Raw genomic sequence first — 19,080 nt, 5'->3', positions numbered from 1 at the left:
ACCCAGCGTCCGGAGTGGGAGCCACGCTGAGGCTCCTGCCTTTCAGAGGCCCTGCGGCCCTGGAGGGGAGGGGACTCTCCCGGCTGAGCCTGAATTTCCCTGGCCGGTCCCGGAGCAGGTGCAGCGCCAGGCGTGGCGGGAGCTGGGCCAGGGCCAGCCCTCAAGAATGCAGGCACGTCCCTCCCGGCAAGGATGACCAAGTGCCAGGCGCCTGGGGTGGCGGATGTGGCAGTGGCCACAGCCCCCAGCCACCACCCGCCTGTGCCAGCTGTCCAGGGCCAGCCCCTGGGGCCTGAGACGTGTGGGCGCATGAATGGCCTCTGTGGCGGGGCAGCTGCTGTGGGAAAGGCTGCGGGAGCCATGCAGGTGACGGGGGGGAGGGGCGCAGGGCACCCGAGCTGCTCCCCAGCCCCGCTCTGCCTTGGCCCAGACAAGAGATCCCAGGGCATCAGCTTCAAGCTGGTGGCCACCAGGGACCTGCCCTCTCAGACCCCCAGGGGCGGGGGGGAGGGGGCCCCAAGTGGGGAGGGGGGATGGCACTCTGCACCCAGCCACGCTCCCACCCGGTCCAGGCTCAGCGACGGGGGCCAGACGGAGCGAGACTGACCTGTGCTCTGAGTGTCACTTCCTGCTCCGTGGGCGGCAGGGCCCAGCCTGAAGGACCTGGACAGTGTAGAGACCCCGTGCCCCACTGGCAGCCTTCCTGAGGCGGATTCCGGGGTAACGGGTTGAGGGGACCCCCAGTAGAGCGCATGCTTCTCGTGGCTTCTCTGGGGCGCCCCCACCTCTGCCTCACCCGCTTGTCTTGGATGTCCCTGGAGTCAGAGAGGGGAGCTGCTGACACCGGGGTGTAGCCCTGCCAGGTGCCTGGACCACCTGGGTTCCTGGAGAACCGGAACCTGAGCTAGAGCTACAGGTGGAGGCGGGAATCCCAGCGCCAAGTCCCCCCCACACCCCACCCCCCAGAAGGGCCTCCCCGCGGCCGGCCGGTACAGAGCAGCACAGCTCTGGGGGCCACCTTCGGGGCACAGTGCCCCCTGGGCTGCAGGAGACCAGACACGCAGCCCTGGTCCCGCCACACCCGGCAGCAGCTGAACTGGGGTTCGCGCCCCAGGCCATGCGCTAGGACCCCCTCCATCACCCCGCTGGGGAGTGGGCGACCTCCGAGGGAGAGGAGAGGGGACTGAAGGGCTGGGGCTGGGTCGCCCCAAAGTCAGTCTGTAGTCAGGGCGCCTGGCGGGGGGCGGGGGGCGGCCCTGGGTGCTGGGGGGCAGGTGCCAGCGGGGAGGCCAGGCTGGTGGAGATGAACTTGGAAACTGGGGGACGGGGGCAGAGGAGCCCCTTTGTGTGGGGTTTGCTCTTCTTGGGGAGGGGAAGCAGCACCCCAGGCACCACGTGCGCCGGCTCCGAGCCACACGGCCCGGTTCTGCATGGGCTGCGTGGGCTACGTGGGCTGCGTGGGCTGCACGGGCTGCATGGGCCGTGCGCCCCGCGTGGCTTCGGCGGAGCCGGGGAAGCGCACACCTCTGACGCCCCGCCCCTTCCCGCCCCGCCCGCCGGCCCCGCCCCGCCCGCCGGCCCCGCCCCGCCCGCCGGCCCCGCCCCGCCCGCCGGCCCCGCCCCGCCCGCCGGCCCCGCCCCGCCCGCCCCGCCCGCCGGCCGGCCTCCGCGAGCTGTTCTGAAAGTGACCCTGGGCCGGGCGGCGGGCGGCGGGCGCGGGCCGGGCGGCGGGAACCATGACAGAAGATGACCGAGGCGGCGCTGGTGGAGGGCCAGGTCAAGCTGCGGGACGGCAAGAAGGTGCGGGCGCGCGGCGGGCGGGGGCGGGCGGGCGCGGGCGGCCGCTCACGCCCCCTGTCCCCGCAGTGGAAGAGTAGGTGGCTGGTGCTGCGCAAGCCGTCGCCGGTGGCAGGTGAGCGGGCTGGGCGGGCCGGGCTGGGCGCGGGGCGCGGGCGCCGGTGGCCTCCTGCGCTGGGCGGCGGAGCGCGGCCAGCTCCCCGAAATAGCCGGCGCCGGGGCTGAGGCTGTAACCGGAGAGCGCGGCGGCCTGGCCTCCGCCGCCGGGACCGGACCCACCGCGGCCGGTGCGGGGCTGAGCGCAGTGTCAGCCCCAAGGCCCGGGCGACAACCCCTTTCCGGAGGCGGACTGCGCCCGCGGGGGTGCGAGTGCGAACCGGCTGCCCTCCGACCCCCAGGGACCCACAGAATGACCACTGAGCCAGGGCCTGGAGCCGAGGGGTGGGGCCTGGCCCTCCCACCTGCCCCGCGGCCCCCCACCTGCCCCGCGGCTCTCCACCTGCCCCACGGACCCCCCACCTGCCCCAGGTAGAGCAGGGGCCGGGCTGGGGTGGGAGCAGGGGTGCTTCTGAGAAAGGGGTCACCTGGTGTGGGGGCACAGCCCTGGAGGAGAGAATGGCCCCCGCCCCCCAAGGCGGCACCCCAGCCCGAAGCCGGGCATCTCCCCCTTCAGCAGTGACTGGGCCAGTTGGGAAGCTGGCGCCGGCTGCAGCTGCTGGTGGAGACAGGTGCCCGGAGCCGCCCGGCAGGCTCTGTGTGGGATGCTGGGTGCACCGCACAGTGGGGCCTGCCACAGGCTTCCAGGAGCCTCGGGCTGTTGCTTCCCAGAGAGGGTGTGGGGTGCCCTCCTGGTCTCCTGCGCCCCCTCCTCCGTCCCTTCTTCAGAGCCTGCTCCGGGTACCTCGCGGGTGCAGTGCAAGGCCCGCTTTTGGCCGGGCTCACTCCCTGCCGGCCTTGCCGCCCCTCTGGGGCCTGGCTCCCTGCCAGGGGGACTCGCCGCCTCTCCCGCGGCCCCTGCGCCTGGTGCCCTGTCCCGGGAACTGCAGGGAGGCCCTTCGGGGAGGGCGTGGGGCTGGGAGACAGGGAGAGCCCCAGCCAGGCGAGGGCAGGCAGGGCACAGGCCCATGTGCTGGTGAAGGGCTTCAGCCAGCTGTGGTGTGCTGGGCCCGTGCAGACCTGGGGGGGTCCCCCTGGAAGAGCAGCCCTGGAGTTGGTCTTTGTCTGGGGGGGGTGGGGGGAGCAGTGGTTTCAGCCCGTGGTGGCCTTCTTGCCAGTGTCCGCTGTCTGAGCGTGAGCATGGGTCTGGGGGTGCAGGGGGAGTGTACAGGCCCCCAAAGAGGCAGAATCATGGAGCTCAGGGTCCCCAGTGCCGGAGCCGCAGGGAGCAGCCGCTGCGGGAGCCCAGGGCGGAGCTGCTGGAGAGGAGCGGGCAGGACACTGGGGCCCTCGGGTCCAGGGTCTCCCCTCTGGGTGACGTCCACCCTGTTGGGCATGAGAACTGCAGGCATCTTACAGACCGAGGCAGAGGCTCCCGCCGAGCCCCCTGTGCGCGGCCCTGCCCCCCCCCATGTGCCGGGTGCTGGGGCCGCGACCCATCCAGCCCCCTCCCTGCCTGTCCTGAAGACCAGCTCCCCCAGGGGCTCTGGGGCGGGGAGCAGGTTCCATCCCTGAGGACTTCACAGCTGAGACCCCCGATCCTGGTGAGGCGACACGGGGAGCCTGGGAAGGAGGGGGGTCAGTCCTGCCCTCGAGTTTGTCCCGGGAGGGCCCGCGGACACTAAGAGGCGGCAGGGTGCGGCGCGAAGGGCACCTTGCTTGTCTCCCGGGCGAGGAAGGGCCGCACCTAGGGAAGCGGACGGGGAGAACCTGCCCCACGGGCCCTAAGGCTTCGTGGGCGTGTCCCTGGCCTCAGCCTGTCCTGGCGGGGATGCGTGCCTGGTCCCTCTGTGGCCGGGCCCACGCCTGGTGGCGGGCAGCGTCTCCCTTCCTCCAGGCTGAGGCTCAGGATGGTGGGAGGGGGTGTCGTGTGCGGCCTGGAGATGAGGCGTCCAGAGGCACTTCCGGAGCAGAGCATTGGGTGGCTCCCGGCCCACCACGCTCAGGGGTCCCTCTTACCTCGTCCTGTGTGGGTGCCCTGGGGGCTTCGTCCAGCCCGGAGAAGGGCCTCGGGCATTATTATAGGCATAGCCTGCCCCCAGCCCCCAGCCCCCAGCCCCACAGCCCTGCTGCCCCGTGGCAGGCTGCCCTGTCTCCCCGGGTCTGTGCTGAGGCGGGTGCCCGAGCAGCCTCGCCTCGTGGGCAGCCTGCCGGGGTGGGACCTGCTGGGCGAGGGGCTGGGAGCCCCACTGCTCTCGGCAGCACCTGCGGCTGCACAGCTGCCAGGGACGGAGCCTCCCAGGGCCTCCCGGGGGTTGGCGCTGTGGTGGGTCCGGGCTGGTGGTGAGCGGAGGGTCTCCTGGCCTTGGGAGCTCTGTGCCCACAGGAATGGGCGGGACGTCTGGGTCCCGGCCAGGCAGGCAGCCTGAACAATGTGGGTGCAGCCGGGGCCCCTCAGCTCAGATCTGGCTCTGCTCACATGGGGTGCTCCCTGCCCAGACTGGGGGGGGGGGGCGGTGGCACGGGCCGGGAACCCGGAGCCTGTGTGCCCCCAATGCCTGTGTGAGCCCGCACGCCCTCCACGCCCAGGTGCACAGCCTGAACCCGGTCCTTCCTGCACCAGCCAGTGAGCGGGCCAGTGCGGCACCTGCAGGCCAGCCCGGCCAGTGGCCCCCAAGCCCACGCGCCCCACCCCCTGCCGCACCATCAGCAGGTCCCCTGGCTCCAGCAGCTGCTCCCCCGAAGACACCGCCTCAAGGTCACTGTCAGGGCAAGTCCAGCTGCTGCTCCTCCCGCCTCCATGCCGGCTCCGGCCTTGTCGGCGTGGGGACCCCCATCTCCAGCAATTCGGGCTCTGGTCTTCGCGGCAGGCCCCCGCCCCCCACGGAGTTGGGAGGCTCTCTTCCCAGATGCCCCCTCCCTGCTGTAAAGGCCTTTGCGAGCTCATGACTCCACGGTTATTTTTACATTCAGCTGCTGGGGGCACGCCGCCTGCTGCCCCACAGGCCTCTCTGGCTCACGTGTCCGGGACAGCACCCCAGCTCGGCCCCTGCCCCACTGGCCCCAGCATCCCTTCCCTCTCCTCTCCCTCATCCTGCCTCCAGGAGGGCCTGTGAGTGAGGCTCTCTGGACCTGTCGCCGTGGTGACCTCAGGCGGCCCAGCCAGCGCCTCTCTCCTGAGCAGCTGCCGGAGCTGGAGGCTCTGTGGTCACCCGCGTCCCCTCTCCACACGCGGCCAGGCCAGGCCCCTTGGCTTAGAGCCCGCAGGCTCCCTGGGGCGTTGGAATGAGGCTCTAGCCTGCCTCTCCAGGCCCCCGACCTAAACGCCTGATCTGGGACCACTCTTCCCCTATCCCTCATGCCGGCCCAGCCCTCTGGGTCCCTGCCTCTGAGCCTTTGCACTGGCTGTTCCCTCCAGCACCATGCTGTTCCTTGTGGGGCTGCTGGGCTGACTCCTTCCATCACTCAGAAGTCAACGTCTGTTCTCTGACCCTGAGCCCAGGTGCACCGCCCTCGCTGCCGTCAGTGCCTGTCCCTGCCCATCACCTCCCTCACGGTTCCTCCTCTTATCCTGCTCAGTGCCTGACTGCTGGGCTGTCCCCTGGGCCCCCAGGCTGCCCTGAGCAGAAGGAGGGCTAAGGGGAGGCGGGGAGGCTGTGGGGCAGAGGGGGGGTGAGAGTGGGCCCCCAGGGGACCAGTGAGGGACTTTCAGGGTCCCGACAGGAGCAGGGCCCTTTGCCTTTCCCACCCCGAGACCAGTCCCCTACTGCCCCCTCCCTGCAGGGCTGGGGCGGGCTAGCCTGGGGCAGGCCACGTGGGCAGGCTGCACCCTTCCCTGTGTTTAGGGACCTGCTAGCCCCGTGCTCGCCTGTGGGGTGGCGATGCCAAGGGCTCCCGTGTGACGGGGGCCCAGTCAGGGCCTCGGGGCGGGGGGTGCCCATTTCTCAGGTGGACAGAGAGGCTCCCAGCGCTGAGTGGGCGGGGGGGCTGCTGTGAGGAGAGCACGGGAGGTGGGGGGGGGGCTGTCCCTGGCCTGCTCCCCGGCAACTGCCTGCCCTGCGCTTCCCCCCGCCCCTCCCCCCCCCCGGGAGTCTTCCCCACGGTCTCCTGCTGGCCTTCCTGCGGTCACTGCTCCCTCCTGTCCTGGCGTCTCTGGGCTCTAGAGACACATTGGGGGACATTTCCATGGACACACGCCTTTCTGCTGCCGTGTGACTGACTCCGGGCCACACTTGGGAGAGAACATGCTGGAACCTCTGATGGGTTCTGATTTCCTTCTTTATTTTCTCAAAATGGGAGATCTTTGCAGTTCCTGGTGGAAGCATCTGAACACAGTGGCCAGGTCTTGAGCAGGAGGCGAGGCCCCAGCTCTGTCCCCGCCGTGAGGCTGTGAGCGTGGGTTTGCGGGGACACAGCCACCTGCTGTCACCCCTCGGGCGGAGGGCGCAGCGGGGACGGAGGCTGCGGTGGGCAGTGGCCTCGCTGTCGCTCAGGCCCCCTTGCTCTGAGGCTGGGACCAAGGTTGGAGCCAGGCTGGGCAGGAGCCAGCCAGCACCGCGGCTCATTCCCGGCAGCGTCAGGGGCAGGGACAGGGACAGGGGCAGGGGCAGGGACAGGGGCAGGGACAAGGGCAGGGACAGGGGCCAGGGGCAGGGGCAGTGGCAGGGGGCAGGGGCAGGGGCAGGGGCAGGGGCAGGGGTCAGGGGTCAGGGGCAGGGGCAGGGGCCAGGGACCAGCGGCAGGGGCAGGGGCAGGGGCAGGGGGCAGGGGCAGGGACAGGGGCAGGGGGCAGGGGCAGGGGCCAGGGACCAGCGGCAGGGGCAGGGGCAGTGTTCGCCCACGTGGGGTTGGCGCTGTAGGTCAGGGATCAAAGCGGCAGCGCCCCTGCCCTGCTCCCCAGGCGATGTCTCGCGCTTTCCTGCAGGATTCGGGGGGCCACCCACTTAAACGGGACGCTGCGCCCCAACCAAAGACTGGGGGAGGGGTGGGGCTGCGCTGGAGGCAGGGTGTTCTGGGGCCACACGGAGGTGCAGCGGCGCTGGTGGCTCGGTGGCTGAGCGTCGCTACACCTGTCCCCACCCTGCTAGCCAGCTGCCGGCTTTCCCGTTGGAACAGGCGGGGGGACCCCAGCACACGAGGCGGAATGGCTGCGTGGCTGGCTCGGGGTCACCCCGAGAACCCAGGACTCCCTGGGGCGGGTGCTGGCTGGCGCCCTGACGCCCCGCCCGCCCCCCGCAGACTGCCTGCTGATGCTGGCCTACAGGGACCGGGCGGAGCGCGCCAAGGGCCTGCGGGAGCGCAGCAGCCTGACGCTGGAGGACATCTGCGGCCTGGAGCCCGGCCTGGCCTACGAGGGCCTGGCCCACACGCTGGCCATCGTCTGCCTGTCGCAGGCCGTCATGCTGGGCTTCGACAGCCGCGAGGCCATGTGCGCCTGGGACGCCCGCATCCGCTACGCCCTCGGCGAGGGTGAGTGGCCCTGGGCCTGGCGGGTGTCTCGGGGGCGGGCTCAGAGGGTGGAGATGACGCAGGGCCGGGCAGGCTGCTGTCACCCTCCCTGGGGACTGGTCCCCCAGGGTGCACCCCTCTCCGAGGTGGGATGAGTGTGCTCAGCACCAGGGAGACCCCTAACCGAGAAGGGAGGCCCCTGTTGCCAGGCGGCTGTGAGGCAGCCCGGGCGCTGCAGCAACTCCCTGAGCCTCAGTTTCCCCGTCTTTGAAACGGGCTGCTTCCTGAGGGAGAGTCCGTGAGGAGCCGCCCCGGAGCCAAGCCCGGCTGTGGGTGGCAGGAATGGGCAGGGCAGCCACTCCGAGGGCTTGCCCGGCTTGAAGGCCAGGGAGGTGAGGGCAGCCACGGGGCTGGTGCTGCCCTCTGCCCTGCCCTCTGCCCCTGCCCCTGCCCCACTGCTGCCCTATCATGCCCTCTCCCTGCCCTCTGCCCCCGCTGCTGCCCTCTCCCTGCCCTCTGCCCCGCTGATGCCCTCTCCCTGCCCTCTGCCCCCGCTGATGCCCTCTCCCTGCCCTCTGCCCCGCTGATGCCCTCTCCCTGCCCTCTGCCCCCGCTGATGCCCTCTCCCTGCCCTCTGCCCCGCTGATGCCCTCTCCCTGCCCTCTGCCCCCGCTGATGCCCTCTCCCTGCCCTCTGCCCCCGCTGATGCCCTCTTCCTGCCCTCTGCCCCGCTGATGCCCTCTCCCTGCCCTCTGCCCCCGCTGATGCCCTCTCCCTGCCCTCTGCCCCGCTGATGCCCTCTCCCTGCCCTCTGCCCCCGCTGATGCCCTCTCCCTGCCTGGCTCAGTGCACAGGTTCCCCGTGACGGTGGCTCCGGGCACCAAGCTGGAGAGCGGCCCTGCCACCCTCCACCTCTGCAACGACATGCTGGTGGTGGCCAGGGCCGTGCCCCCGGCCGTCGCGGGGCAGTGGAAGCTGTCGGACCTGCGGCGCTACGGGGCCGTGCCCCACGGCTTCATCTTGGAAGGCGGGACCAGGTGTGGCTACTGTAAGTCTGCGGCCAGGGGCCTGCCCCGCCTCCCCCGGCCTCCACCCCAGGTCACCCCCGCTTTGCCGGCGGCTGGGGACCGGCCAGGGCGCTGGGTGCTGATCCGACCCTGGGGACGGGCCCTGCGGCGGAGGGTGAGGAGGGCCCCCGCAAAGCTGCCGGAGGCGCCGTGCCTTGGGGTCCCAGGATGGCCCTGCGTCCGAGGCCGCTGTGTCGGAGTTCAAGTTCAGATTTAATGAGAAGAAAGCGCCCTCACACACGGGGACCCCCCCCCCCCCCCGGGCAGGGAGGATGGAGGACTGCCCGGCCCCGGAGGAGGCCAGGCCAGCTCCCAGGGCAGGTCTGGAGGGGAGCGGAGGGTGTGAGGCCTGGCCGCTGCGGGGCGGACCTGGGCCTCGGGGGCTCTGGGCCGCCTGCCTGGCTGCGCCGAGGTCTGGCTGGCATGGCTGGGGTGTGGGCATGGCTCCTGGGGGATGTGGCCCTGCTGTGGCCTTGGGGTGACGGGTGACAGCTGCTGCCGGGGGCCTGGAGCCCCTTCTCTCCTCCACCAAGAGGAGAGGTTGCCAGGTCGCCGGGAGCCCCCGCAGACGTGTGTGAGGTGGCATCTGGGCGGTGCAGGGGGGAGGCAGGGCCCGGGGAGGTGCCAGCGGTGGTCGCGCTGGGGGGCGGGTTCCCAGCAGCTGTGGGGGGAGGGCCTGTGGGTTCCTGGCCCCTTAACCAGGTGGTGATTGAAGGGGGCGCGGGAGGGGCAGTGGGGTGTGAGGAGGGGTGAGGTGAGGGTCCCAGGGTGGGGGTGCAGCCTGGGGCCCCTCCTGGCGCCAGCCCGTCTAGTGCAGGGGTCTGGGCAGCCTGGGTCGCGGCCCCCCGCCCCCCACCCCCCGGCAGCGGACGAGGGACGTTGGTGAGTCGCAGTCAGAGAACAGGAACCCTCAGGGGGTCAGGGTCCAGCGAGGAGGTCGAGGCCCCGGCTCTGAGGCCCCATCACTTCTGACCTGTGGCTCCCGCTCTGGGGTTGGGGGGGCCGGGCTGGTGCCACCCCAGCGCGATGCTGGGGCGAGTGTCCAGATGGCGCGGGGACACCCAGCCGGGGGCGAGGGGAGGGGGCGACGCACTGGCCTGTGCGGACCCCATCCTGCAGGAGGAACCCGGGGCGGGCAGCCCCCACACTTGCCCGTCCGAGTGCGGGACCTGCCTGGTGGCCCAGGGCCCGGGAGCCTCACCCCTCCCTCCAGCTGGAGGCGTTCCCATTCGGCCCAGGGTCCCGGATGGACGGTGCGACCGTCTGCAGATCGCTCCCCCCTCGCCTCCGCTCGCCTTTCCTCCTGTTTCCTCCTCTGCTCCACGGGGCGCTGTACCCACTGGGTTGGGGGGACTCGGCCTCGGGGGAGCCCTCCCCCCGGGAGCCCGTGGGCAGCGGGGCCAGCGCCTGGAGGGCCAGCGAGAGGTCAGGGAGCGCCCGTCCAGGAGCCTCGGCCAGCAGCCGCCTGGCCCGCAGCGGGGCGCTGGCAGACGCGGAGGAATGCGGCGCCCGGCGCCCCTGTAATGTGGTTTTTTATAGTCGGGGGACTGACTGTGCCCGGCGGCTGCCAGCTGCCCGGAGCTCGGATTAGAGGCCGGGCCCTTGGTGGGCGCAGCGGGCGGGGGAGCCCCGGTGGGGGCCCCTCTGGGCCTCAGCTTTCCCGGCTCAGCAGCAGGTCACAGGTGGGGCCTTGCCTCGGACCCAGGGTACCGACCCCGTGCCGGGCCCTCCGCACCGTGGCGCTGCCAGGGGTGGGGCTGCCCGGCGCCAGGGACCTTCCCTCCGGAGCACGTGCCTTTCTCTGGGCAACGGCAGCGCCTGGGCCCGGGCATTCCTGTGCGCTGAGGCCGCCGCCGCCCCGCCCGCATGACGCGTCCCATTCACTGGCAGGAGGGATTTCATTCACCCGGCGGCGCTGACTCACCCACCTGCCCTCTGCCCAGGCGCCCCCTCTGCCCCAGGTCCCCCCTCTGCCAAGGCACCCCCTCTGCCCCAGGTCCCCCCTCTGCCCAGGCGCCCCCTCTGCCCAGGTCCCCCCTCTGCCCCAGGTCCCCCCTCTGCCCCAGGTCCCCCCTCTGCCCAGGTGCCCCCTCTGTCCACCCCTGGGGCTGGGATCCCCACCGGGCCCTTCCTTTGCCGGGAGGGAGCCCACAGGCCCTCAGCCTGCACCTGTACACAGGGCCGGGCGTGCGGGGCCGGCGCTGGCTGGTGGGCAGGGGCCGGTTCTTCTAGGCGCAGGCCAGCACCTCCTCACCACTCAGGACCAGGGGCAAGGGGACAGGTGTGGAGCCCGACGCTAAGTCTCCGCCCTTCCTGGGGGTGGGCCCTGCTCCAGGCAGCCCTTTCCCCCCAGAGGAACTGGAGATGTGGGGGGGCTGCTGGGCTCCCCGTGCAGCCAGGACACCGGCTAGCTCCTCCTGTGGCCACCAGCCGCTGGAGCCCCTGTGCCCACGGGGAGGCCCCCCCATTCCTGTCACACAGGAGGGGTGCGCGCTGGCGTGGCTGGTCCCCAGGGCTCCGGAGCTGTGAGACTCACCCCGGCAGGGGGCGAGGGTACAGGGGACGCTCCTGACAGGGGCCTCCAGGCTCTGCTCAGGGCTTCCTCCTGCCAGCCCACCCCCGCCCAGGGTGCCGCCCGCTGTGGGGGCCGGGCTGACGGGCTGTCCCCGCAGGGGCTGGAGTCTTCTTCCTGTCCTCTGCCGAGGGGGAGCGGATCAGCTTCCTGTTCGACTGCATCGTCCGGGGCATCTCCCCGAGCAAGGGCCCCTCTGGGCTGCGGCCGGTTCTCCCAGGTGCGTGGGGCGCCGTCCCAGCGGGAGGGTCCCTAGGCCTCTGCCCTGTCCCCGCTCCGCTGGGCCCTGGGCACAGGCCTCCTCCTCCGGCTGAGCCGGGCGGACACCGGGCCCCGCTTCTGGCAGGGACAGCGGGGACAGGAGTGGTCAGCCAGAAGCCCCGACCCGGACGGGCCCCCTGAGGTCGCGGGGACGGAGGGCTGGAGGCGGGTGGGCAGGGGCTGCACCGCGGGCCACACCTGCGTCGCCTTCCCGGCTGTGGCCTGGCTCCCTCCTTCCCGAGCCGGCCCGGGGCTCAGCCGGCTCGCTGGGCCCGCAGCGCCCTCTGCTGGCGCCGTCCTGACGTGCAGCCCCGGGCGCGGTGCGGTGCAGGGGTGTGGACGGCGGGGTCGCCCGTGGCCTGCGTGGCGTTGGGGCTGCACCAGGGCGCATGGGGCCCTGACCGTGCCGGGCTCACCTTGCGTCCTGGGTGGCGCGTGGGCCGTGGCGGGGGTCGGGGGGTCAGGAGGCTGGGGCTGCCTCTTGTGGTTCCTCTGCCGCAGACGCCGGCCCCGGGGCCCCCGCCACCGCGGAGGAGCGAGTGGCCCAGGAGGCCCTGGAGGCCCTGCAGCTGGAGAAGCGGCTCAGCCTCTTGTCCCACTGCGGCCGGCCGGGCAGCGGAGGTACCGCCCGCGGGCTGGGGAGGCGGGGTGGGCCTTCGCGACCTCCGAGCCCTCGCCCCTCCCCCCTCGCGCTCGCCGTCCTTTCCCTGGTTCATCCCCGACTCCCGGTGCCCAGCACCAGGTGCCACGGGGCCGAGGCCCCAACTAACGGGCTCAGGGCGCCGCCGCGCGTGGGGAGGGAGGCGGCCGGGGACGTTCCGGCGGCGAGCGCCCAGCGCCTCTCCCTCCGGCTCAGGGGACGACCGCAGCCTGTCCAGCTCCTCGTCGGAGGCCAGCCACTCGGACGTCAGCGCCAGCAGCCGGCTCGCCGCGTGGCCGGAGCCGTCCTCGTCCTCCGCCAGCGCGTCGCAGGAGGGGCCCGGGCTGCCGGCTTCCGCCCTCGCCCTCGGGGAGGCCGCGCCGGGCGCCTCCAGGCCGCCGCCCAGGCCGCTGCGGCCGCGGCAGCTGCAGGAGGTGGGCCGCCAGAGCTCCTCGGACAGCGGCATCGCCACGGGCAGCCACTCCTCCTACTCGGGCAGCTGCTCGTCCTGCGCGGGGAGCAGCCTGGACGTGTGGCGCGCGGGCGACGAGTTCGGCTCGCAGCTCAGCCTGCCGCCGGCGGCGGGGGCGCCCGAGCCCCGCCTGTGCGCCTGCCCGCCCGGGACCGCGGAGTACCAGGTGCCCGGCGCCCCGCGGCCCCACTACGACACGCCCCGCAGCCTGCGCCAGGCCCCCCGGGACCGGGCCCCGGCGGCGCAGGGCGGCCTGGGCGACAGCGCAGCCGGGGACCCGGGCGGCCCGACGTCCGCGGGGTGTCCCTCTGGCTGGCTGGGCGCGAGACGGCGGGGCCAGGAGACGGAGGCCCCCGGCAGCGAGGCGGCGCCGCCCGGCCCGGCCCCTCGAGAGCCCTGGGAAGCAGGCGGCCTCCGCGCGGGGCCCCCTCCGGCTTTCTTTGCCCCGTGTCCGGTCTGCGGGGGACTCAAGGTAAACCCCCCTCCCTGAACAGGACAGGAGGACGCGGCCTCCGCGGGGCGGCCCTTTGCCGTTCGGTGACCCCGGCAGCGTGCGGCTCAGCGGGGAGCGCAACCACCCCAGGGCCGGCCTTTGGGGCGTCGGGGCCGCAAGGGGGTGTTGCCGCCGCTGGCGAACCCGCAGGACCGGGTGGTCCCACCGGCGCTGCTGGAAGTGCCTCCTGGATTCCAGCGGAGGCGGCAGGAGGGGCGGGGCGGGGGTGGGGGGGGCGGGCCCCCAGGCCTGGCCCTGCTCGGCCCAGAGGCGCCGCCCACCCGCCCGCTGCCTCCTCGGACAGCCCCGCCCGCTGCCCGGTCACTGCCCGGTCGGGTCCCCTCCCCCGTCGCGCAGGCACCGCCCGCAGTGAAGTCCCCGGTCAGCTCCATTCACGCGTCGCGTCTGGGAACGTGAGCCCGAGACAGCCTTGCGGCGCGTCCGAGTGTAGGGCGAACCTTCCTTGTCCCCGCCTCCTGCTCGGACCCGGACCCACACCCACACCCACACCCACAGGCGGCCTGTCCTGTGGGGAGGAAACTGAGGCTCGGGAGGCGCAGGGACTGTGGGGCTGGCCCTCCTGACTCTGGACCGCCCTTCCGCTCACTCCACACCAGCTGCGTCCTGGATGGTCCGGCAGGGGCGGGGGCAGGGCCTGGACACCTGCTGTGGCCAGCCTGGCGGGGCCCAGCTGTACCAGCTGCAAAAGGGCTGGCGGGCGGCGCTCAGACGCAGGGGGGCCGCGCTTCGGGCCTGTCCCTCTGCGACTGTCCTGGGTCCTGGGCCCTGGGCCTGTGACCCCGCTCCTGCCGGTGCCCTCGAGGCCAACTGCCGCCTGCATGGAGTGCGCTGTCTGCCCTCGGCTGTGCGTTCGCGCTGCGATTTCAGAGGCACCGCAAGCGGCCTGTGCCCGTGGATTCTGGACTCTGGGTGGCGTGTCCCTCCTCCGGAATCACCGTCGGGCCAAGTGCTCACCGTTACTGTCCGCTTCATACCTTCACTGTCGGCCGAAGGCGGTTGTTGCTCTTTTACATTTTTAAACCTGACAGTTTGTAATGAATTCTTGGACCGGAAATAAAAGGTTCTTTTCTTATCACCTCGTCCTGTTTCGTGTGCCCAGCGCTCCCCACCCCGCCCACCGGCTCCGCAGGGATCAGAGCGCCTGTCCAGCCGCTTAAGGCCTCAGTGTGCTGCATGTGGAAATGAGTGGCGGCTTCAGACAGCCTCTGGGGCTCATGTGTGCACACGTGTGCATTGTGGTGTGTTACGTGTGCATGTGTGTGCAGCTGTGTATTGGATGTGGCATGCAGCTGTGTGGTGTGTGTGCACACATATGTATATGCACCTCTCTGTGTGCACTTGTGGTGTGTGACATGTCCATGTGCATGCAGCACACATGCATGTTTTGTGCATTTGTGTACATTGTGCATGTGTATGGTCTGTATGGCATGTACACATATGATATGCGGTCTCTGCGTGTTCACTGGAGGCCACAGTGAGGTCCTCAGAGGCCCGGGGATGCAGGCAGGTGGCTGCCCTCGCTCCAGGCTCTCCCGGGGGTGGTGGAGCTCCAGGGACCCCACCACGGTCTCCACTGCACGTCCTGTCCTGTCACCCCCTTCCACCCTCATTTACACCCAGTGGGATGGGGAGTGGTGGGCCCTGCCCACTGCAGGTGGGAAAGGCGGGCGTTGGGACAGAGCTGGACTCTCCTATTGGCCAGGGGGGCGGGGGGCAGAAGTCACTCCACCTGTCTGAGCCTCAGTTTCCTCCTCCACAGCAGGGCCAGCAGGCCTGGCCTCCCTGGGAACACGGAGAGGGGGCAATGAGATCACAGGTGTTGTTAGAGGCCTGTTAGCAGAATTATTACAAACACGGCCAACATCACCTCCACCCAACAGGGAACCCGCAGGCCTCCGCAAAAACACGGGCTGTGAGCTACAGCTGCCAGCGAGCAGGGAGTGACCTGTAGGGCTGGGCTCAGTCCTGACAAAATCCCACAGGGCCTCTGTCCATGAGACCCGTGTCCACAGACAGGGCCAGCATCGATCTGGCCACAGCAGACTGAGGCCCCAGAGGTTCAGTGAGTTACCTTCTTTGCCCTAACATTAACCTTAATGATAACCATAACCATAACCCTAACACTAACCCACACCCTAACTCTAACCCTAAACCTGACCCTAACCCTAACCCAAAACATAACCCTAACCCGAGCCTTAAACCTAAACCCTAATCCTAACCCTAACCCTAACCCTAGCCCTAACCCAAACCCTAACCCTAACCCTAGCCCTAGCCCTAACGCTAATCCTGACCCTAACCCAAACCCTAACCCTAACCCTAACCCTATAGTTGCCAGCAAGCAGGGAGTGACCCGTAGGGCTGGGCTCAGTCCTAATAAAATCCCATGGGGCTTCTATCCTTGAGTCCCGTGTCCACAGAACGGGCCAGCGTCACTCTGGCCACAGAAGACTGAGGCCCCAGATGTTCAGTGAGTTACCTTCTTTGCCCTAACATTAACCTTAATGATAAACGTAACCCGAAACCTAACCCTAACCCTAACCCTAGCCCTAACCCTAACACTAATCCTGACCCTAACCCTAACCCACACCCTAACCCTAAACATAACCCTAACCCTAGCCCTAGGCCTAACCCTAACCCACACCCTAACCCTAACCCTAAACATAACCCTAACCCTAACCCTAACCCTAGCCCTAAACCTAACCCTAGACCTAACCCTAGCCCTAACCCTTACCCTGACCCTAGCCCTAACCCTAGCCCTAACCCTAACCCTAATCCTGACCCTAACCCTAACCCACACCCTAACCCTAACCCTAACCCTAACCCTAGCCCTAGGCCTAACCCTAACCCTAACCCACACCCTAACCCTAACCCTAAACATAACCCTAACCCTAACCCTAACCCTAGCCCTAACCCTAACCCTGGCCCTAACCCTAACCCTAGCCCTAGCCCTAGCCCAAGCCCTAGCCCTAACCCTAACCCTAACCCTAGCCCTAACCATAATACTGACCCTAACCCTAACCCACACCCTAAACCTAGCCCTAACCCTAACCCTAGCCCTAACCCTAGCCCTAACCATAATACTGACCCTAACCCTAACCCACACCCTAAACCTAGCCCTAACCCTAACCCTAGCCCTAACCATAATACTGACCCTAACCCTAACCCACACCCTAAACCTAGCCCTAACCCTAACCCTAACCCTAACCCTAACCCTGGCCCTAACCCTAACCCTAGCCCTAGCCCTAACCCTAACCCTAGCCCTAACCCTAACCCTAACCCTAGCCCTAACCCTCACATCCTCACCCAAGGAGGGAGGGACCCTTCATGGGAATGGCCTCTGACCCTGTGGCCTTTGGGGCTCTTGGGGGCCAGGCATTTCATACCTCGGGCTCCCCTTGGGTCCCAGGATGGCCCAGGGAGGTGGGGCCACCAGCACAGCCTTTTGGTCCCTCCCTCCCTCCCTCCCTCCCTCGAGTGAGCACTGCCGCTCCGCTCCTGCCCAGGGCGGGTGGGCCAAGCGGGGCTTCCTGCCAGGGACAGGGCTGGGGGCACCCAGAGGACGGACCTCCTCAGGAGTCCTGAGCCCTGTCCCCCGACTCCCCTGCCCTCTGGCCCCCAGGGAGGGACGCATGCGGCTCATCCCCAGCACATGCTGTGCCCCCACAGCGCAGGGTTTGATAGGCACCTGCAGGACTAGCCTGGAAGCAGGTCCGGGGGAGGGGGGGCTCCGAGGGCAGGGGGCCTGTGTGGGTGCCCGCTCCTGGAGGCCAGTGGGCTGGCCGCCCTGGATGTGGAAGATCAGGTCCCCGGGCAAGGCGTGAGCGCACCCAGGGCTCCTGTACACAGGCGGTCTGCAGCCTGGCCTGGACCGGGGTGGGGTGGGGGGATGCGCGGGGGGTGGGGTGGGGAGTGGGGGAGTATATGCTGAGCCTGGCAGCACCTCGCCTTCCCAGCGAGCAGGCTGGGCACCTCGCCAGCCCCCAGCCCCGCCTCGACGCCCCACTGCTGGGCTGCCCTCTCCAGGACGCTGTCCGGCCCCTGCCCTGCCCCTCCCGGGGCAACTCCTACAGGGATCGGGTGCCAGGCAGGGCCGCCTTCCCTCCCTCCTGGTCAGAGCCCCTGCTTGGGGCCACCAGCGCCTTCCTTCTCTGCTCTGTCTGCACCTGGAGGAGGCGCGGGTGGCGGCTGCAGCCAGAAAGCCAGTCCAGCTCACCTGGGGCGGGTGGGCCTGGGCCGATCCTCTCCCCTCGGGGCCTGTGGGTGCTGGGGGGCGCGGGGACAGGCGACTCCAGGGGCACACGGAGAGGGGCCCAGGCTGGTCTCCCCTGTGGGTGGCCTGGCCCCCTGTCCTGCGTCACTCTTCCGGTCAGCGTCCTGGCTCCGCGGGGTGAGGGGTGGGAACAGGCGATGCTGACCCAGCTCTCTCTGGTCTAGGGAGCCGCGGCCTCGTCCCCTGCGCCCCCCACGCACCCAGGTAGGCTCGGCCTCAGTCCCAGCTCTGCACGCGGGACGGGAGGGGCGGTCACAGCGGCTGCAGGGACGGCCCAGCCAGGGCACCTGCACCTGAGAGGGCCGGGTGGTGGGCAGCGCGCCACAGCCTGGGCAGGAGCGCGGGGCTGCTGGGGAGGGGGCCTGGGCCACGTGGTCAGTCCTGCCCCAGCCAGGCCGGCAGGGCGGTCGTCTGCACCTGGCAGCCTGCTACTTGGGGCCCTGCCCTGAACCCCAGGGGGCAGTTTCGTGGACGGTGGAGGGGACTTGGTGTGCCTGAGGCCATCCTGGAGGAGGTGTCACTGTGGATGGACATGGGGGTTCAGGGGAGGGGCCCCTGAAACCTGGAGTAGGCAGTCACCCGGGGTTAGCCCGGGGCCGGGGCAGGGTGGGGTGTCCTGCCTGGGAGGAGCTGGGCGCGGGGACCTGAGGAGGGAGTGGCCGGGAGGGTGGTTGGGGTTAGGGTGGTGGGTGGGTGGCATGCAGGGGCCAGAGACAGAGGGTATGGTCACTGGGCTGCAGTGGGCATTGCAGGGGTGGGGGTGGGGCACCCTTGTCAGAAGCCCGGGGGTGAAGGTCAGGGAGGGACGTGGGTGGGGTCAGGACCCCCTAAGCCGGACCAGGCCCTGGAGGAGTGAAGGGGGGAGCTCTTTGCTGCACTCGGGCCGGCTCAGCCCTCGGCCCCCCGGGACTCACAGCCCTGTCCCTGCAGGAGGCGCGGCGACCACCTATGTGAACATCCCTGCCAGCCCCTCCTCCACGAAGCAGCTGCACTACCTGGGCCTGGAGCTCCCGGAGGCAGGCGCGGGCGTCCGAGGTGGGTCCCCCATGGGCCCCTGGGAGTGAGGGCCTTACCCTGGCACCTGGCTGCCAGCCACCCTGTCCTTCCTCCTGCTGAGCTGCGCTCCCGCCCAGGAGCCCCCCGCATCCCCCCCCCCCCCGCTTCCGGCTCAGGCCCTGCTGGGTGGAGGGCAAGGGTAGGACCCCCAGCCCTGCGCCCTGTCCCGCCGAGGCCCCTGCGGGAGGAGCGGCTTCCTGGGGCCCCTGGGCCAGCTCACCGGGGCCGCTTCCAGGGGCCAGCACCTCCGGCTACGCGCAGATCGACCTGGCGGCCACGGCGGCGGCCCAGCGGGCGGGGGCCCAGCACGCACAGGCCCGCGAGGAGCGGCTGGCCCAGCTGGAGCCCAGGAGGAAGGGGGCCCCTCGCTGAGCGGCCTCGCCCTCGTGACTGCACGGCCGTGGCTGAGCAGTGGCGACCGGGGGCCCGGCAGCCAGCCTCCCGGGGCCTGTGCCCATCCCCGAGGTCTGAGGTCCGTGTCTCACGGCCTGCTGGCCCCAGGGGGGCATGGCTGGTGCCCGGGCCCCAGGGCTGCGCTACCGATGGCCCTGGGATGCGACGGCCCCTTCCTTCCGAGGTGGCGGCCGCCTGAGCGATGACAGTGAAGCCCACGTCCCACCCAGGCAGCGGCCAGGGCCCTCCAGCCGCACACCCTGCGCAGCACTGCCCTGCGCTGGGGGCGGCGCCGCCGGCCGAGCCTGGCCCTGGGAGGGCTGGTCCACCTTCCGACCCGGCAGGCGCCAGCGTGTTTCCTGACCGCTTCCCGGGACCCACCAGTTACTCACGTAAATATTAAAGCCATCAGCCTCCATTTTAATAACCCACGGTCTTCCTGAGGCCAAGGGCTTCCTCTCTCCTGGGATGTCCGGGGGCGGCAGCCTTGCCTG

The 19,080-nt window shown here is 70.4% G+C and overlaps 1 protein-coding gene across 5 annotated transcripts; it reads left to right on the top strand.

Annotated features, from left to right (window-relative positions):
* Positions 1-1,648: 1,648 nt before the first annotated feature.
* On the top strand, positions 1,649-18,772 carry DOK7 (docking protein 7). Of its 5 annotated transcripts, XM_059676674.1 has the most exons (10): positions 1,649-1,800; positions 1,867-1,912; positions 7,132-7,362; positions 8,189-8,389; positions 11,081-11,200; positions 11,743-11,862; positions 12,098-12,825; positions 17,302-17,345; positions 18,030-18,172; positions 18,429-18,772. In XM_059676674.1, the coding sequence occupies exons 1-10, from the start codon at positions 1,747-1,749 to the stop codon at positions 18,563-18,565; spliced, it is 1,824 nt and encodes a 607-aa protein (XP_059532657.1). In that variant the 5' UTR covers positions 1,649-1,746; the 3' UTR covers positions 18,566-18,772. The 5 variants fall into 5 exon arrangements, with proteins under 5 accessions (XP_059532657.1, XP_059532632.1, XP_059532623.1 ...); XM_059676649.1 differs by lacking the exons at positions 17,302-17,345; positions 18,030-18,172; positions 18,429-18,772 and having other exon boundaries at positions 1,649-1,776; positions 12,098-12,992; XM_059676640.1 differs by lacking the exons at positions 1,867-1,912; positions 17,302-17,345; positions 18,030-18,172; positions 18,429-18,772 and having other exon boundaries at positions 7,157-7,362; positions 12,098-13,939.
* The last annotated feature ends 308 nt before the right edge of the window (positions 18,773-19,080 follow it).

The sequence above is a fragment of the Myotis daubentonii genome, chromosome 1, assembly GCF_963259705.1.
Source record: "Myotis daubentonii chromosome 1, mMyoDau2.1, whole genome shotgun sequence".
Classification (NCBI taxonomy): domain Eukaryota; kingdom Metazoa; phylum Chordata; class Mammalia; order Chiroptera; family Vespertilionidae; genus Myotis; species Myotis daubentonii.
The sequence above is the reverse complement of the archived record's forward strand: the minus strand, read 5'-3'. Positions and strand labels throughout refer to the sequence as shown.